This window comes from Aquarana catesbeiana, linkage group LG02 (assembly GCF_042186555.1).
Source record: "Aquarana catesbeiana isolate 2022-GZ linkage group LG02, ASM4218655v1, whole genome shotgun sequence".
In the NCBI taxonomy this organism is placed as follows: domain Eukaryota; kingdom Metazoa; phylum Chordata; class Amphibia; order Anura; family Ranidae; genus Aquarana; species Aquarana catesbeiana.
Window position 1 is genome coordinate 156,622,860 of NC_133325.1, and position 17,824 is coordinate 156,640,683.

The 17,824-nt window shown below is 43.4% G+C and overlaps 1 protein-coding gene across 2 annotated transcripts in view; it reads left to right on the forward strand.

Annotated features, from left to right (window-relative positions):
* TMEM106C (transmembrane protein 106C) overlaps nt 1-17,824 on the forward strand; it is a 51,566-nt gene that overhangs the window by 14,584 nt on the left and 19,158 nt on the right. Inside the window, exons 2-4 of one of the 2 annotated variants that reach the window (XM_073613665.1) lie at nt 9,704-9,797; nt 10,941-11,152; nt 14,456-14,519. In XM_073613665.1, coding sequence (XP_073469766.1) covers nt 10,957-11,152; nt 14,456-14,519 — 260 coding nt within the window. In that variant the 5' untranslated portion in view covers nt 9,704-9,797; nt 10,941-10,956. The remainder of the gene's footprint in view (nt 1-9,703; nt 9,798-10,940; nt 11,153-14,455; nt 14,520-17,824) is intronic. The other variant, XM_073613664.1, reaches the window with a different exon arrangement.

Here is a 17,824-nt window from a genome sequence, read left to right on the forward strand (position 1 = left end):
AACCTTCTCCCATCCCCTTCTAACTACACCTGTGTAAGGAAGAGGTGTAGACTTGACTATCTCAGGGTGCTCTGGTCTGATCACATGATCCGCTCCCAGCAGGGGTTCAGCCCATTTATGTCTGCTGTGCAACTATATAATGAAGCTTTTTCGCCACTCTGGGCAGTGCCGGGTCAGGAAATGCTCCTTTATGGACCAATTCATTGTGACATGGAAACTACAGTTCTGATGTAATATGACAGGTAAAACGTGGATCTTATTAAACCTTTATACACCAAAACGGATATGATTGTATCAGTCACACCTAAGCGTCACCTTTTCAAGCTTTTTATTTGCAAACGTTTTTGAGCATTTTATGAAGCAGAATTGCATGTTTTTGCAGCTTTTTTTTTTTTCAGGCGTTTATCAACTAAAAGTAAAAGTGATAACGTAAAGTGCTGCTGAAAAAAGGGATGGAGAGCTGCTGTTTCAGCAGAAAACGTGAGACAAAACGCTTAGAAAAAGCTCATGTGGCACTTTTCAGGTGTTTCCATTGTCTATGGAGACGAAAACGCTCAATTCTGCCTGAAAAGTAGCTTATGTACTTTTTTGAGTGACCGGAGTTTTGCTACATGTGACAGGACGTTCAGATCTGAACAAGAGCTATTGAAAACAATGATAGGTTTTTGAGCTTCAAGCTACAAAACGCTCAAGTGTGATCGGGGCCTAATTAGTCCGATACCAGCATTGTTAGGGGTCGAGTTTTTTGCTGCCTACTTTTGCAATTGTAGTATTAGTATACTGTGTATATATTTATACTGCAGGGAGTGTGGCATTCACCATACTTTCATTGCACGTGTATCTTCTTGGTGCATGTGTTTTAAATGACTATATAGTATCTGTAATACTATCAAAATAATGTCATGCCCCTGCAGGTTCACTAGCTAGAAGTGTAACTTGTTATTTAAATTAATTGTGTATTTCTTTCTACATTAAGTCTTGGTTTACACTGGTGCAAAGCGGGAACAACAGCGATTCCTGTGCGGGTTCCCGCATCGCATTTGAATCGCAGGCAGTTCACACTGGTCTATGCGAAAAGCTGCGGGAGGGTCAATATAAAGTTAATGCCAGCCCAAATCAGTTTGCAGAACGCAGTGTGAACTATGGAATCGGATCGAAATGGTCTGAAAACGCATGCGATTCGATTCCAGTGCAGACAAAAAAAAGGGTCTTGCACCATTTTGGTGCAAATGCAATGTGATTTCAGCCATACAATTGTGATGTGCACAGGCATGCAATGTGAATCACATGTGATGTCTGGCATTGCACCAGTGTGAACCCAGTTATAGGGCTTGTTTACACTGCTTTGAATTTAACAAACATTAACCGCTTAACGATCACCCTATGTACTGCAGCAGGGCGGCCCTTAAGCGCAAAATCGCGTACCTGTACGTGATTTTTATCCTTTGGCTCCTGGGGAGCACCCAATGTCCGCCGGGACCCGCCGATCGTTCTGTGGAGAGGCAGAACGGTGGTCTGCCTATGTAAACAAGGCAGATCGTCGTTCTGCCAGAGGGAAAAATAAAGATCTTGTGTTTCTGCTAAACAGAAACCCGGATCTCTGTTTTCCTTTAGTCAAAGCACTTTCCACCACAGTTAGAAAGCACCCCCTAGGGACACTATTAACCCTTTCCCTGCCAGTGTCATTAGTACAGTAATGCCACGTACACATGGTCGGACTTTACAACGTAAAATGTGCGATCAGAGCTTTTCGGAAATTCTGACCATGTGTAGGCTTCATCGGACAGTTTCCATCGGAAACTCAAATTTTCCGACAACAAAATCCGTTTGCGTAAATTCCGATCGTGTGTACACAATTCCGACGCACAAAGGGCTATGCTCAGAATCAAGCAGAAGAGCCGCACTGGCTATTGAACTTCACTTTTCTCAGCTCGTCGTAAGTGTTGTACGTCACTGCGTTCTTGACGTTCGGAATTTCAGACAAGATTTGTGTGATTGTGTGTATGCAAGACAAGTTTGAGCCAACATCCGTTGGAAAAAATCCATGGATTTTGTTGTCGGAATGTCCGATGGTGTGTATGGGGCATTACAGTTCCTTTTTGTTTATTTTAGCACTGATCACTGTAATGTTGATGGTCCCCAAAAAGTGTCAGGTGTCCGATTCGTCCGCTGCAATGTCACAGTCCCGCTAAAAATTGCTGATCGTCGCCATTACTAGTTAAAAAAAAATTCATAAAAAATATCCCATAGTTTGTAAACGTTATAACTTTTGCGTAAACCAATCAATATAAGCTTATTGGGATTTTTTTTTTACCAAAAATATGTAGCAGAATACATATTGACCTAAACTGAAGAAGAAATTAGGTTTATTTAAATTTTTTATTGGATATGTTTTTATAGAAGAAAGCAAAAAACTAGAGGTTGACCGATATGGGTTTTTCTCTGGCTGATGCCGATATTTAGACGGCTGATATATGATGCCGATTTTTGCGGCCGATATTTTAAACCGATTTTTTTTTTTCTTTTTCTTTTTTTGGCAGGTTGGCACTGGCAGGTGGCACTGGTTGAAACTGACAGGTTTCACACTGGGTCGATTTGTCAGTTTCAGTTACACTGTATGTAACTGAATGCAAAGACCAGCTGTCAGAATTCAGCGTGATGTCGGGGGTGGGCGGGGCCCAGCAGCTATTAAACACAAGCCAATGATTGGGCTGCTTAAGAAAGTGGGCAGGGCCACATACAGGTAGTGGCCCGCCCAGATCCCATCCCATTGGCTGGTGTTTGATATCTGGGTCCCGCCCACCCCCGGCATCACGCTGAATTCTGACAGCTCCTCTCTCTGCATTCAGTTGCAAATCAGTTTCACACACTAAGCACAGAGCCGCTCAGTGTGTAAAACTCTGTGGAGTGTGGGGAAGGGAGGTAATTGGACGCTTTTTGCCCAAAAATTGGCCGATGCCGATTTTCTTAAAGGCCAAATATCAGCATTTATATCGGTTGACCTCTACAAAAAAACATTGTGTTTTTTTTTTCCCAAAATTTGTCAGTCTTTTTTTAGCGCAAAAATAAAACCCACAGAGGTGATCAAATGCCACCAAAAGAAAACTCTATTTGTGTGTGGGGGAGGAACATCATTTTTATTTGGGTAGTGTCGAACGACCGTGCAATTGTCACTTAATTCGACGCAGTGCCGTATTGCAACAAAACGGACTGGTCAGGACGGGTTAAAACCGTGTAGAGTTTGAAGTGGTTAATAGGCTCCTTCATTTAGGCTCCTTCCATACTTAGGATCCGACTTGTGAGATCCCAAGTCACAGGACATGTGACATGCCATGTACAGTGCCTTGCAAAAGTATTCACCCCTTGTCTTTTACCTATTTTGTTACATTACAGCCTTTAGTTCAATATTTTTTTAATCTGAATTATATGTGATGGATCTGAACACAAAAGTCTAAGTTGGTGAAGTAAAATTAGAAAAATATATACATAAAACTATTTTTCAGAAATAAAACACTGATAATTGGCATGTGAGTATGTATTCACCCCCTTTTGTTGTGAAGCCCAGAAAAAGCTCTGGTGCTACCAATTACCTTCAGAAGTCGCATAATTAGTGAAATGATGTCCACCTGTGTGCAATCTAAGTGTCACATGATCTGTCATTACATTTACACACCCTTTTGAAAGGCCCCAGAGGCTACAACACCAAAGCAAGATGCACCACTAACCAAACACTGCCATAAAGACCAAGGAACTCTCCAAACAAGTAAGGGACAATGTTGTTGAGAAGTCCAAGTCAGGGTTAGGTTAGAGAAAAATATCCAAATCTTTGATCCCTAGGAGCATCATCCTGCCAAGAGACGGCTGTACACCAAAACTCACAGACCGGGCAAAGAGGGCATTAATCAGAGAGGCAGCACAGAGACCTAAGGTAACTCTGGAGGAGCTACAGAGTTCCACAGCAGAGACTGGAGTATCTGTACATAGGACGACAATAAGCCGTACGCTCCATAGAGTTGGGCTAAATGGCAGAGTGGCAAGAAGAAAGCTATTATTTTCTGCAAAAAACAAAATGGCACATTTTGAGTATGCGAAAAGGCATCTGGGAGACTCCCAAAATGTATGGAGGAAGATTCTTTGGTCTAATGAGACTCAAATTTAACTTTTTGGCCATCAAAGTAAATGCTGTCTGGTGCAAACCCAACACATCACATCACCCAAAGAACACCAGCCCCACAGTGAAACATGGTGGTGGCAGCATCATGCTGTGGGGATGTTTTTCAGCAGTCGGGACTGGGAAACTGGTCAGAGTTGAAGGAAAGATGGATGGTGCTAAATTCAGGGATATTCTTGAGCAAAACCTGTACCACTCTGTGTGTGATTTGAGGCTAATACGGAGGTTCACCTTCCAGCAGGACAATGACCCCAAACACACTGCTAAAGCAACACTTGAGTGGTTTAACCACTTGCTTACTGGGCACCTAAACCCCCCTCCTGCCCAGACCAATTTTCAGCTTTTACGCTGTCACTCTTTGAACGACAATTGCGTGGTCATACAACACTGTACCCAAATTAAATTTTTATAATCTTTTTTTCCCACAAATAGAGCTTTCTTTTGGTGAGTTTTTTTATTTTTTGTTAATAGGTGGCACTGATGTGTGGCAATGATTGGCAGTGATGGACACTGGTAGGTGACACTGGTACCATTGGTGGGCATTAATGGGTGGCACTCTGCATCGATAAGTGGCACTGATTGTTGGCACTTATGCACTGATTTGTGGCATTGTGTGGGCACTAGCAGGTGGCACTGGAAGGCGGTACTAGTGGGCATAGATGAGGCAGCTTCGCCTCCTTCTCTTCGGGACCGATGTCCCTTGTACTGAAGCCGGTGAGGAGAAAAAAAAGCCGATCACCGATCTTCTGTTTACATCACGTGATCAGCTGTCATTGGCTGACAGCTGATCACGTGGTAAGGGCCGGGATCAACCCCTTACTCCGATCACCCGAGTCTCATTGACTCGGTGATCACAGCGTGCGTGTTGGGAGCGTGCAAAGAGGAGGATGTCTATTGACGGCCTCCCAGCAAAGTAGATCCACGTTGTAGCCATCATTCGGCTATAGCGCGGATCTGAAGGGGTTAGGGAAACATGTACATGTGTTGAAATGGCCTAGTCAAAGCCCAGACCTCAATCCAATAGAAAATCTGTGGTCAGACTTAAAGATTGCTGTTCACAAGTGCAAACCATCCAACTTGAAAGAGCTGGAGCAGTTTTGCAAGGAGGAATGGGCAAAAATCCCAGTATTGACTTTGGGGGGGTGAATAGTTATGCACATTGACTTTTTCTGTTATTTTGTCCTATTTTTTGCTTGCTTCACAATGAAAAAGAAAAAAATCTTCAAAGTTGTGGGCATGTTATATAAATTAACCACTTGCTTACTGGGCACCTAAACCCCCCTCCTGCCCAGACCAATTTTCAGCTTTTAGCGCTGTCACTCTTTGAATGACAATTGCGCGGTCATACAACACTGTACCCAAATTACATTTTTAGAATTTTTTTTCCCACAAATAGTTTTCTTTTGGTGGTATTTGTTCAAATTAAAAAAGACTTTTTTTTTTTTTTAAATACAAAACCGTTTTATATTTTGTTAATAAATTTAGCAAACTGGTAATTTTTCTCCATTGATGTACGCTGATGAGGCTGCAGTGATGGGGCACAGAGAAGGCTGCACTGATGGGGCACAGAGAAGGCTGCACTGATGGGGCACAGAGAAGGCTGCACTGATGGGGCAGAGAGAAGGCTGAACTGAGGGGGCACGGATGGGTGGCACTGATGGGCATGGATGGATGACAGTGATGGGCACTGGTAGGTGGCACTGATTGGCACCACTGGTGGGCATTGATAGGTGGCACTGATTGCTGGCACTGATGTATTGGTGGAAACTGATTTACGGTACTGGTGGGCACATATGAGGCAGCTTCGCCTCTTCCTCTTCGGGACCGATGTCCCTTCAACAGAAGCTGGTGATCGGTTTTTTTTTCTCCTCACGCTGTCAGTGTGAGAAGAAAAAAACGATTACCGATCTTCTGTTTATTTCACGTGATCAGCTGTCATTGGCTGACAGCTGATCAAGTGGTAAGGGGTCAGGGTGTGGCGAACATGCAAAGGAGAGAACGTCTATGGACGGCCTCCCGGCAAAGCAGATCTGCGATGTAGCCGTCTTTTGGCTATAGCACGGATCTGAAGGGGTTAAATGATGCAAATTGCAGGTTGTGAGGCAACAAAACACGAAAAATGCCAAGGGGGTGAATACTTTTGCAAGGCACTGTATCTCTATGAGAGCCATTTCAATTGACAATACTGACAAGTCGCTGTGTCTTCAGAAAAGGTTCCTGCACTACTGTGATCCGCCTTTGACACCGCTTCGAAGCCAGAGACTGTAAAAGTCTTATCAAAGTCACTTCAAAGTCAGACTCAAACTTGCACTGAAAATCGCACAGCTTTGAAGTCGGCTCGTGTGTAAGGAGCCTTACACTTGCGTCAGCTTTAACACACATTAAAGCGCCTACTTCTTTAATATACATTTTTATGGGGTTTTTTTTTTCTGTGATGCTTTTTTTAAATTCCCTGTGTGTGTTTGCTTTTCTATATTTTCAAAAGGGGAAATGATATTTAAAAGCAGAGGTAATGTTAAGTTTAAAGAGGAAGTCCACCCTAAAACTAAAATCCCTGCATCTATAGACACCCACGATCTAACACTAACCTATCAAGCCTTGAAAAGAAAAAATCAGTAGACATACCTTTTCTGCAGACAGTCTGACCTCCAGCGGCGGAAGCTCTGCAGAGGACACAGCCACAATGGCTGTGAAATGAATGGGGAGTGATGTCACCCATAGAATTACTATGGGGCTTCCGCTGTCGGACGTGTCCTCTGAACCAGCCTACACAGCGAAGCCGCGGCTGATAGATCCATGTGGGATCGGGTGCGAGCGGCTTCAGAAAAGGTATGAATACTGATTTTTATTTTTTTTTCTTTACAGGGCTAGATAGGTTAGTGTTAGATCGTGGATGTCTATAGATGCAGGGATTTTAGTTTTAGGGTGGAATTCTACTCTAAGCTCTTGTACTGCTGCAGATGTGGTTAGGGAGTGTTCTGATAGACTTGTATCTTTGGAGAAGTGCTGAAGCAAGATGAAAGCAACAGAGGGTATCATTTTTTAAGCAAAGCAAGTGCAACAGTGTGAATAGGACTGTAAGGTAACCATTTTATTTAATGACAGGTGCTTTGATTGCCATTGAGAGTGCCATAAAAAGCGTGTCAAATGCCATGTTTTCAAGCAAATGTAAATGAGCACTTGGGGACACAGGAAGTTTTTCATTTTTGGGTTATACTGCCAACCTACAGGAGGATTGGACACTGGGGGGAAAAAAGCTACCCAAGGATAATCCCTAATGCCTTAGATTTTTGTTAGTGGCCAAGTAGGATGGACATGTTTTCTGTGTTAAAAAAAAAAAAAAACTAACCTATATTTCTAGCACCATTTTTTCTTTGGAATCTCTCTTCAATTAACACTCATCTACATCACAGCTAGAGCTGGTCTCTTTTTATTTGCAGCTATCCGGCAGGTCTGTCCTCAGCCTCGGATGCTGCTTCTGTACCCTACTGACTGCAGGTTGCAAGGGTAGCCTGAAAGTTATTTGGTTACAGGGTTTAGCTTAAAGGTGATGTAAACCCTCACATATACCCAGTGAAGTGAACAGCGTCAGATGATACACAGAGATGAAACAAATGTCCCTACATAAGTTTTACATCTATATCTTCTGTCTTCACATTTATATATTCTTTAGAAAGTGCACATGGTGTTACAGTTTTTTCTCTTCCTGTTCAGCACTGGGAGCGGGTTATTGGCATACAGCCAATACAGCTGATTGGAGGAAACACACCCCCAAGCCAAATTGGCAAAGGAAGGAAGTAATGTGCAGGGCTCTGCTCTGAATCGTGCAGTGTTCTTCTCATCTATAGCAACCTCCCACAACACAAACTTGAGGCTGCTTTTATCTCCTGTGTCAGAGAACTTGTCAGAAGTTATCAGCCTGATAATAGAGCTATGGGACAGAAGAAACACGCGGGACTCCGTGCTTTGGAGAGAGATAAGAAAACACTACCGCTATATGTGCCCAGCTCAAATTTCATGAATTGGGTTTATATCCACTTTAAGGCACCTACCAGATTCTGTTTTGGTAACAAGCTAACAATAGAGGTTCCAGGTCAAGAGCCATTGGCATTGCCTCAGCACTTGCCCTGTTCCTGGAGACTCGTTCTGTAAGTAGGCCAGTCGAACAGAGATCTGGAAACAAATTCATTTGCACCTTTAAAATTTCAATTTTTCCACCATGAAAAGGGTTAACCCTGTGGGACAGAGTGCTGACATCATCAGCTGAGTGTAGTGTGCACACAAGCTCTTTGCTCTCCTTGCTCTTGCTTACAGAAAGCTGCATGGCACTCCAATCCTTGGTCTGTCCTTGTTGGTCCCCACTGGCGACCTGACTCTCATCTGCTATGAACTGTGTGGGTTTCTTGAGTGCCTTGTCCCTATACCCTGAGCCTTTTGCAAATGTCTGAGTCGTGTGGGGTGGGAGTCATGGCAGTGTCCCAGCCACACTGTAACAATCACTCCCAGCTCATGCTATACTAGTGGTTCCAATGCTGATTACAGTGCACCCACTGATGGAGCAAATGTCCCCCCCCCCCTAGCAGGTGTGATTAGTTCCCCTACTCTTATTTTTTTTTTTTTTTTGTTCTCTTCTTTTTTTTTTTTTACAGTCATGTAAGACTTTATGTCCCAAATGACCCAGATATTTGCAGACTGACCACAGAGGCCACAAGCCTTATTGGTCTCTGAGCCATCAGCCACAGAGGCTCCGTTTCTGAATCTTTCCAGTTTTTTTTTTTTTTTCCGGAGGAGCTTATCCTAGAGAATTCTCGGTCTTCTGCTATAACTTCAAAATTAAAAGAGATAATTTTGGCTCTTATTGATATGGTGTGCACCAGCCACCACCCTGAAATTAGGTCATTGGCCTGTGGTTTCTTTAGTACAGTTCTCATTCACGATCGCGCGCATTCCCTGTTTAAATGGAGGGACGTCATATGACGCCCTCCCAGAACGAAAGACGCTCCGCCTGGCCATCATATGGCGGGCGGCAAGCGGTTAAAAGGCACAGGGGCACAGTGTACACCCAGCATATAGCACAATGGTAGCAAAGGTGTCCAGTGCGTCCCCCCACCTATAACTGGCCTTCGCATTTATTTCCAAATGTGTGCTAACTAAACCCCTCTTTTTAAAGCAAACTGTTATTTCAGTTGGTAGCAGGCTGGCTGGCAAGTTGAGATGGGAATTTTCTTGGTTTTGTTTTACGTGTGTTGCCCTTCCATGTGCTCCTTGCTGCAAAGGCTAGTTATAGATGGGGCAGTGGCCAATTGTTTGAACTGTTGGTCATCAGAGGAGCCTCATCTCCTGATCAACATTCTGAAGCTTTGAGCGATCTGACTGTGTCTGCAGTGCTGCACCATCCTGTTGGTTGGTCATCCAATCCTGATTCAGTCACACAGTGCCGTTTATTGTGGTGTACATTGTTGATCATCAGGAAGGAACCAGAAATTTTGCTGTAGCTTCATGTTCCAACCTTGTCTGCCTTTTACATTCCAGGCATAGAAAAATGGCAGGCAGACTTCTTCAGCCGGCATTGCTCTGACTTGGGGAAGTGGTCCCTACACAAGGTGTTCCAGAACCTCTGTCACAGGTAGGGGACATTGGACGTTGACCTCCTGGCATTAAGGTTCAGCAACAAACTGGATAGGTTTGTCTTGTCTTCAGGTACAGGAATCCGATACTAGCAATACTGCTAGGTGATGCTGTAACAGGTAAGTATGTAGATTTATTTTTTTTCATAAGCCCATGATTCTCTTTTTAAGGTAGTTTCTGTCTTCCACCTCAACCAGCACTTTGTTCTTCCATCATTCTGTCTAGCTCTAGTTCACTGAAAGGTAATTTCACTTTGGCTGGCTTCTGTTGGTCGTGCATACTGGAAAACCCAGCAGCTGGCCAATGGCAGAGGTCGCTGATTGGAGTGTTCTGGTTGGGGGGGCGCGCCCCCCTGTCAGAACACAACAGCTCAGCGGTGGAGATAGCTGGACTAACCTTGCATGGTTACTATGACCGGAGCTGTCAGTTTGTTTTTGTGCAACCCGTTGGATTGCATGAAAAAGAAACTGAAGTGTGTACTCGGCTTTAGACAGACCAATAATCCAAGCTTATGGTCTCGATGATTGGGTTCCACCTTTCTCTATCAATAGATAACTAGATCTATGAGTGCTACTTGGTCTTTTCAACATCAGGCTACTGTTTCTCAGAGTTGCAAGGCTGCCATGTGTTCACATTTTCAAAAACTTCAAATGTAAGGTCCTTCAGGTGGCTTCATTAAGCGGCATGTAGTCCCCAGTTCTCTTGCTTTCTTGTGCCTGTTAGCGTTTGATTGCTGTGTTGCCCACCCCTCAGTTTGACTGCTTTTTGTTATCCTGAATTTAAAAGATTTCCTGTGTCCTTTAATGGTCAGTCCCACTCCTCATTGTTTATAATTATGGTCTCAGTACTGCTTTGCTACAAAACTGAAGCATTGTGCTAGTAGGAGGAGTTATTCTGGGCTGGCCTACAGTTTGTTTGTTTTTTGCCAAGGTCCAACCCTCCTGTTGGAAGAATAGCCCGAAGATTAAGAAATTCCTGTCAATGGACACCAAGAAAGGATTTTTGTACTTGCCCTAAAATCCTTTTTTTACTATTACACTATAACACCATTTAGTAGGTTTCAAAAACAGTGTTTACATTTTTGAGCCACCTCTGCCAGTCCTTGAAATTTTAATTCCATGTATATTTATTTTCAAAACAGATGCTGAACAAAGACAATGGGGTCCGTAGCATCTGCCTATACCAGTCGTGTGACAACCACGAAGCAGGCTAGCAACACAAATGTGGAAGAGGATGATTTGTTGGTTGGAAGAGACCTAGATGAAGATATTGCACAATTTCCTTATGTTGAGTTTACTGGTCGGGACAGCATTACCTGTCCTTCCTGCCAGGGAACTGGATGCATTCCAACAGGTGAAGTTAATTGCAGTTCCTACTTTCAATCTAGGTTTGCCATCAAGAAGTCTGGTAATGGGGAAACCCTTGCTAAATGAACCATTTAAGCTCCTAAGGAGTGGCTCCTCCAATTACTAGTTTCCTTTCCAATGTCCAGTAAGGTTAGTTTAACTGGACTGTAAATTCTGAAGTAAATGAAATCAGGCTCTTAGTAGCAAATTGAGACTAGTTTCAGAGACACAGAGAGGAGAATTTTCTGGTGAACAACAGTAATAGCAGGCAACTTTTTGTTAATTGCTCTTAAAGAGGAGGTCCAGCCACTTACTTGTCCAGGATCCTGCGATGTCAGCACCCTAGCCGATTTTTCCATCGGCTCTCGGGTGCTGCCGTCACAATACTTTTTCCCATACTGTATTTAACTTTTTTTTTTTTTTTTTTTGTATCTCAATGCCACTGGTTTACTCCAACCTTTTTAGCCATTTCCTGACCACATGTAGAAACCCCAAAGTGGGCTGCACAATTGCTTTAGACTTCCTACTAGTGGCAACAGGGACAGTGGCTGTGCAGTATATGTTGGCATGACTGCTCTCTAACAGGGGTGGTGGGGGTTAAAGAACAATGCAGGAGTACACAGTTGTCTCCTCATAACAGGAAATGCCTAAACAAGGACCTTCTTGGAAGGATCACAAAGTATTCTTTTAATTAAAGTTGAAGATGTAGAAAAATTGCAAGCAACCTTTAAAATTACAAAGACATGTTAAACTTTATTTGAGATTTTTTGTAATTTGGTCTACTTATAGTGGTTCTAAAGGCTCAAGGTTTATTACCTTCATGCAGCATCCCCCAGCCCCCCTAATACTTACCTGAGCCCTGTCGCGATTCAGCGATGTGCACGAGAGCCTCTGCTCTCCAGGGACTCTCTCTCCTCTTTAACGGAGACAGCAGTGGGAGCCAGTGGCTGTTAATCACAGCCAATGAGAAGAGATAGGGGGCAGGCCCAAGCCGCGGCTTTGTGTCTGAATGGACACGAAGAGCAGTGGTTCAGGAACAAGCCTGCTCAGGTGCCCCAACAGCCAGCTGTTTGCCCTGGGGGCACTTGGCAGGTGGGAAGGACCAGGAGCGCCGGCAGGGGGCCTGAGAAGAGGAGGATTGGTGCTGCTGTATGTAAAACCATTGCACAGGGTGGGTAAGTATAACATATTTGTTATTTTACATACCTTTAATATCACTTTAAAGGCTAAGTTCACCTTTGGAAAATGTTACATGTTCCACCTGTTTTTATGGTGGAACATGTTCCAGCATCTGCAGCCTCTCCTCGCCGGACCTCCCACCTGTTGACGACGGGCGGAGGATCTTCTCCCCACACCTGTTGTCACAGTTCTAATTCAGCACTGCCGTGCAGGGACTCCTACCACGTTGTCGCAGCATTAATTTACAGTTTCCATTGCAGCTGACGACTCATAGTTCTCAATGAACTTTGAGGGCACTGGTGAGCATCCTCATCGTCCATTGATCTTCCTGCTGTTAGTTGTGATGTAAGGGCAGACAGCTACCCTGAGAGTCTGCAGGAGCCTGAGATGCTATGCAGACTCCTTCGAAAATAAATAAATGCGCTTTTTTTTTTTTTTTTGAAAAGGAAAAAGGTGAACTTTTCCTTTTAAAGCAGAAATAAACTCTCTGTTAACATTAACAATTTTTAATCCTAAATAGATAGGCAGGTATATTATATGTATTTGTTTACTTCAGCTGCTTCCTGGTGTTTGGCCTAGACCAAAATGATGTCATACATCCTATAGGCATTTATTTTCTTTTGTCAGGAGGGGGGTGTTTTTTAGCTTAGCACATCCTCCTGCCTCCATGCCTGAGCTAAGGGGAGATAGACGCCAAGAAAGCATATGCTACATGAATCATGTGCCCAAGATGGCTGCTAGAAATGCTAGGGGGTGTCTTTCAAAGTTATCCCCAGCAAGGTAAAACATGGAGGCATGCATGGACGGGTACATTTTTCTTTGAGTACTAAAAATGAATTAAATAGCATTGGTGGTACTCAGTAGTTTTACCGGAGCCATGGCTGCAGTAATGACCCTGCTATCGTTTGTTTTCTACAAGCAATGCTCTACAATGTGAAAGCAATCCTAGCAGCTAAAAAGCTGATGGATTGCTTTTAAATACAGCAGGAGGGGTTGTCCCCCTCACTCCTACCACCTTCCAGTGCCTTTCTGGGCTCTCCCGTCTCACATGGCGGAGCTTGGGACTGCAACCGGTGGTTGCGCTGGCTTACCATAGAGGTGACCGAGGACCAGAACATCTCCAATCATCTCTATGTTCTAAGAAATTGGAAGTGACAAGTATTTCTCGGTCCCAATCTAATGTAATGTTACCAGCCTGTGAAAGCATCTAATCAAACAATTTTGTTTTTTTATTTTTATTTTTGCACATGCTTGATTGCTTATATCAGTAAACTTCACTGTTATAAGCAGCCTTTTTTTACTAAATGAAATCGATTCATTCAGTGTTGACTATTATAGTTAGCTGTGATTGGCCACAGCTAATCGCATGGTACAGAAGGACTCTGGCCCTGTCTGTACCATGTGATCACTGTGACCAATCACAAAGATCAACACAATCTTACACAATGGATGTCATGAATGAAAGCCATCCATTGTGTACAATTGTCATGTGATCTGCTGTGATTGGTCACAGCAATCGCATGGTACCAGCAGTGGCTGATACAATGATCAGTCATCCACTGTATCCGTTGGACACAGCGGGTGACATATAGTGCCAAAATAGTAAAAGTGAGTAAAAACACAACAGTTTTTGACAAGTCCTTTTATTAAAAAAAAAAAAAATTGTTCCTTGGTGTAGATCTAACATCAGTAACGATGAATGCCGGCTGCCGACCCAAACAAAAAAAGGTCCGTACCCGACGCTGGCTCCCACCGAATGACGGATCTGCTCATAAATAGACTAAGGTGCAGAACTACCTGGTGAAATCATTGGGTAGCCTCGCCCCTTTGTTTATTTAACAACACAGCTGTCATTTGGTGGGACTCAGTGTCTGGTGTGGACCTCTTCTTCTTTTGTTTTTTTTGTATTCTTGTTTTTTTTTCTTTTTGCTTCGGGTCAGCGGCTGGCTTCATCGTGATTGACATTTGATCTACACCGGGGATTCTCTAATTCCTATTGTATTGTAACTGTACTGTCGACCTTCATTTTGTAAAGTATTGTGCAAACTGTTGTTGCTATATAAACCCTGTACAATAACAAGATAACAAGAATAATGTTTAAAATGTATAGTGTGTGTTTGCTTTTCTACAGAGCAAGTGAACGAGTTGGTTGCATTAATACCATACAGTGACCAGAGACTGCGGCCCCAAAGAACGTAAGTGTACTCTTGCTATAGAAATCTGAAAATTCAAAAACGTCCTAAAAAGAAAAAAAAATTCTCTCTAGATGCCTGAAATCACTAAAGCCCTGAACACACAGGCCAAATACCGAGCGACTTTGGCCGGTTCAATAAAACCCCGGCCCGTGTGTATGGCAGCCCGTCCAACAGAAGCCGGGCCAAAGAAGCATGCTGGAAAACCAGCAGCCGTCTGGATCCTGATCAGCGCTCTAAGCAATGACTGAGAGCACTAACCGGAGTGTTTTGGCAGGGGGCAGTCCCCCTGTCAGAACACAACAGCTTAGCAGGTGGATTGCTGTACTAACGTTTGATCGTTAGTACAGCGGCTCCAACCGGAGCTGAAAGTTTTGGGTTAAATGGAAAAAAACTCGGTGTGTACCAGGCTTAAGGAAAGCATTATAGAATCGTATAATATCATACCTAAAAGTGTTAATAGAGTTTTGCTATTCTCTTCCTCCCTATTTCTGTACAAGCCCTGGCAGTACTACTGCAAACTTATATTTTATTCTAGTTTTAGTTTCCCAGATAAAAGCACTGGCCACTTTGGAAAATTAAAGGGGTTGTAAAGGTAAAAATTTTTTCACCTTAATGCATTCTATGCATTAAGGTGAAAAAACTTCTGACAATACCGCCGCCCCCAGCCCCCCCGTTTTACTTACCTGACGCCTCGAAAGTCAGCTTCTCGTTCCCGACATCTATTCCTCCGCTCACCCTGGCCGCTGATTGGCTACAGTGGATGGATTGGAAGCAGCGCAGCCATTGGCTCGCGCTGCTGTCAATCACATCCAATGACGCGGCGCGCTGGGGGGCGGGGCCGAGTGATACAGTGAGCGGCTATAGCCGCCGGCTGTATCACGGGAGCGCTCCCGCAAGCACTAACCACCATGCGAGGGAGCTCGCATTAAAGTGGTTAATGCTTGCGGGGAGGAGCTGAAACAGCCGCCGAGGGACCCCAGAAGACCAGGTTCGGGGCCACTCTGTGCAGAACGAGCTGCACAGTGAAGGTAAGTATAACATGTTTGTTATTTTTAAAAAAAAAAAATTTTACCTTTACAACCCCTTTAAACATGAAGAATACTTGCTGAGATTATCTTTGCAATACCAAATTGCCCTGCCTAGCAGACATTGAACTTGCCTCATTGCATATTTTATATAAACAGAGGTTCAAAGTAGATAATATTAGCATACATATAAAAGAGATATTGGATAGAATCTACTTGGGCCAATTGGATTAATTAGGGGGAAATAATACTTCCTCCCCAAAGGGGGATAGAAGGAGAGGCTATAGGATGATTAACAAGTGTGGACTGCTGAGTCAAAAATAAAGGTAATTTTTTTTTTAAATCACAAACGAACCATCTAAAATCATGGTGCTGCATGCAGCCACCCAGTGGGAAATACTTAAAATCTAACAGGAAAAAAGCCAATTGGCTTTGCCTTTATTTTTGATTCAGCAATCCACACTTGTTAATCATCCCATAGCAGTGTTGGCGAACCTTGGCACCCCAGATGTTTTGGACCTACATTTCCCATGATGCTCATGCACTCTGCAGTGTAGTTGAGCATCATGGGAAATGTAGTTCCAAAACATCTGGGGTGCCAAGGTTCGCCTTCACTGTCATATAGCCTCTCTTCTATCCCCCTTTTGAGGAGAAAGTATTTTTTTTCCCATGTATGCCTTAAGGCTGAATGTTTAGCCGCATAATGGTGTGAGTTAGATCGGACATTTGCTATATAACTGCCTTATTTTCAGTTTGTTTTTTCTACCTCAATTGGATTAATTATCCTTGATTTTTATTTTACTTGCAGACAATATTTAGGAACCTTGGTAATTTATACCCGGTTCAACAGTGTAGACAGAACAGTCAGGCAGGTTAGTCAAAGTAGAGGCCTTGGACATTATTTTCAGAGCTGTACTGTATAGAAACCTAACTGTCACTCTTCCACAGCGCTGCTGGGATTGGGTACAACATCTGCTACATTCACTTTCATTGTAGAAGCTATGACAGAGACTCTGCTGATAGGAGGGACCCCAGGCACCTCCTTACTCCTCAGTAAGTGAGGTCTTCACTGCAATACACGCCGCCTACTGTGCAGTATCCATGTCACCAACTGAGATTTATGACTTTATGACATGTAATGAGTACCTGTAGTCATTTGCAGGTAATCAGCCTATACAGTAAGGCAGTTATTTTTACTATACTGTATTCATATCAGTGAAACATGAATACTGGGTGCCAAAGGTTATAGCACTTTGCTCTATTTCTTAAGAACAATCTTGGATGTTTGATGGCAGGGTAGCTGTCATGGACAGGTTATGTGATTTATCTCTGTCTTATATTAACAGTCAAAGGGTAAAAAGAAACCATAATATGTTGATTGTTCACAACCATGAATAGATGTAAATACCATATGCACAACTTATATATTTTTTTCCAATCTCTAAACATATGTACCAACAGCTTAAAGTTGTTGTGAAGCCTTAAGGTTTTTTTACCTTAAAGTGGAGCTCCACCCAATAGTGGAAGCTCTGCTTGTCTGCTTCCTCTCCTTCCTCTGCCACATTTGACACCTTTTGGGGGGGAGCGGGTCCCTGGTTTTGACAGGTACCCGCTCCCACTTCCTGCTCAGTTTGCCCCTCCCTCCTTCCCCCGCAGCCTTCTGGGACACTTCGCAGGTCCCAGAAGACTGCGGCCCATTCAGAAAGCGCAGCACTCTTCGCACATGTGCAGTAGAAAACCGGCTGTAAAGCTGCAAGGCTTCACTGCCGGTTTCCCTTAGTCAAGATGGCAGCCCCAGCACCTGATAGCGGATTGAAGAATCGGCACGGGTGAAGACACCGCTGGATGCCTGAACAGGTAAGTGCCCTAATATTAAAAGTCAGCAGCTACAGTATTTGTAGCTGCTGACTTTTTTTTTCTGAAGCAGCCTGGTGCTCCTCCTTAATGCATTTTATGTATTTAAGTGTTACTAAACCCAGGACCCTGTGTTCACTATATCTGGTCTCCCACAGTACATGGAAATGCCATTATTTTAGTAAATATAAACTGCTAAGTACCTTTTCTCATCAGCAGTATATAGCAGTCTTGTGACTTCTATCAGTACAGGCATACCCCACTTTTAAGTACACAATGGGGTTTATTTACTAAAGCTGGACAGTGAAAAATCAGGCTCACTTCTGCATAGAAACCAATGAGCTTCTAACCTCAGCTTGTTTAATTAAGTTTTGGTAATAAAACCTGGAAGCTGATTAGTTTCTATGCAGAAGTGAGCCTGATTTT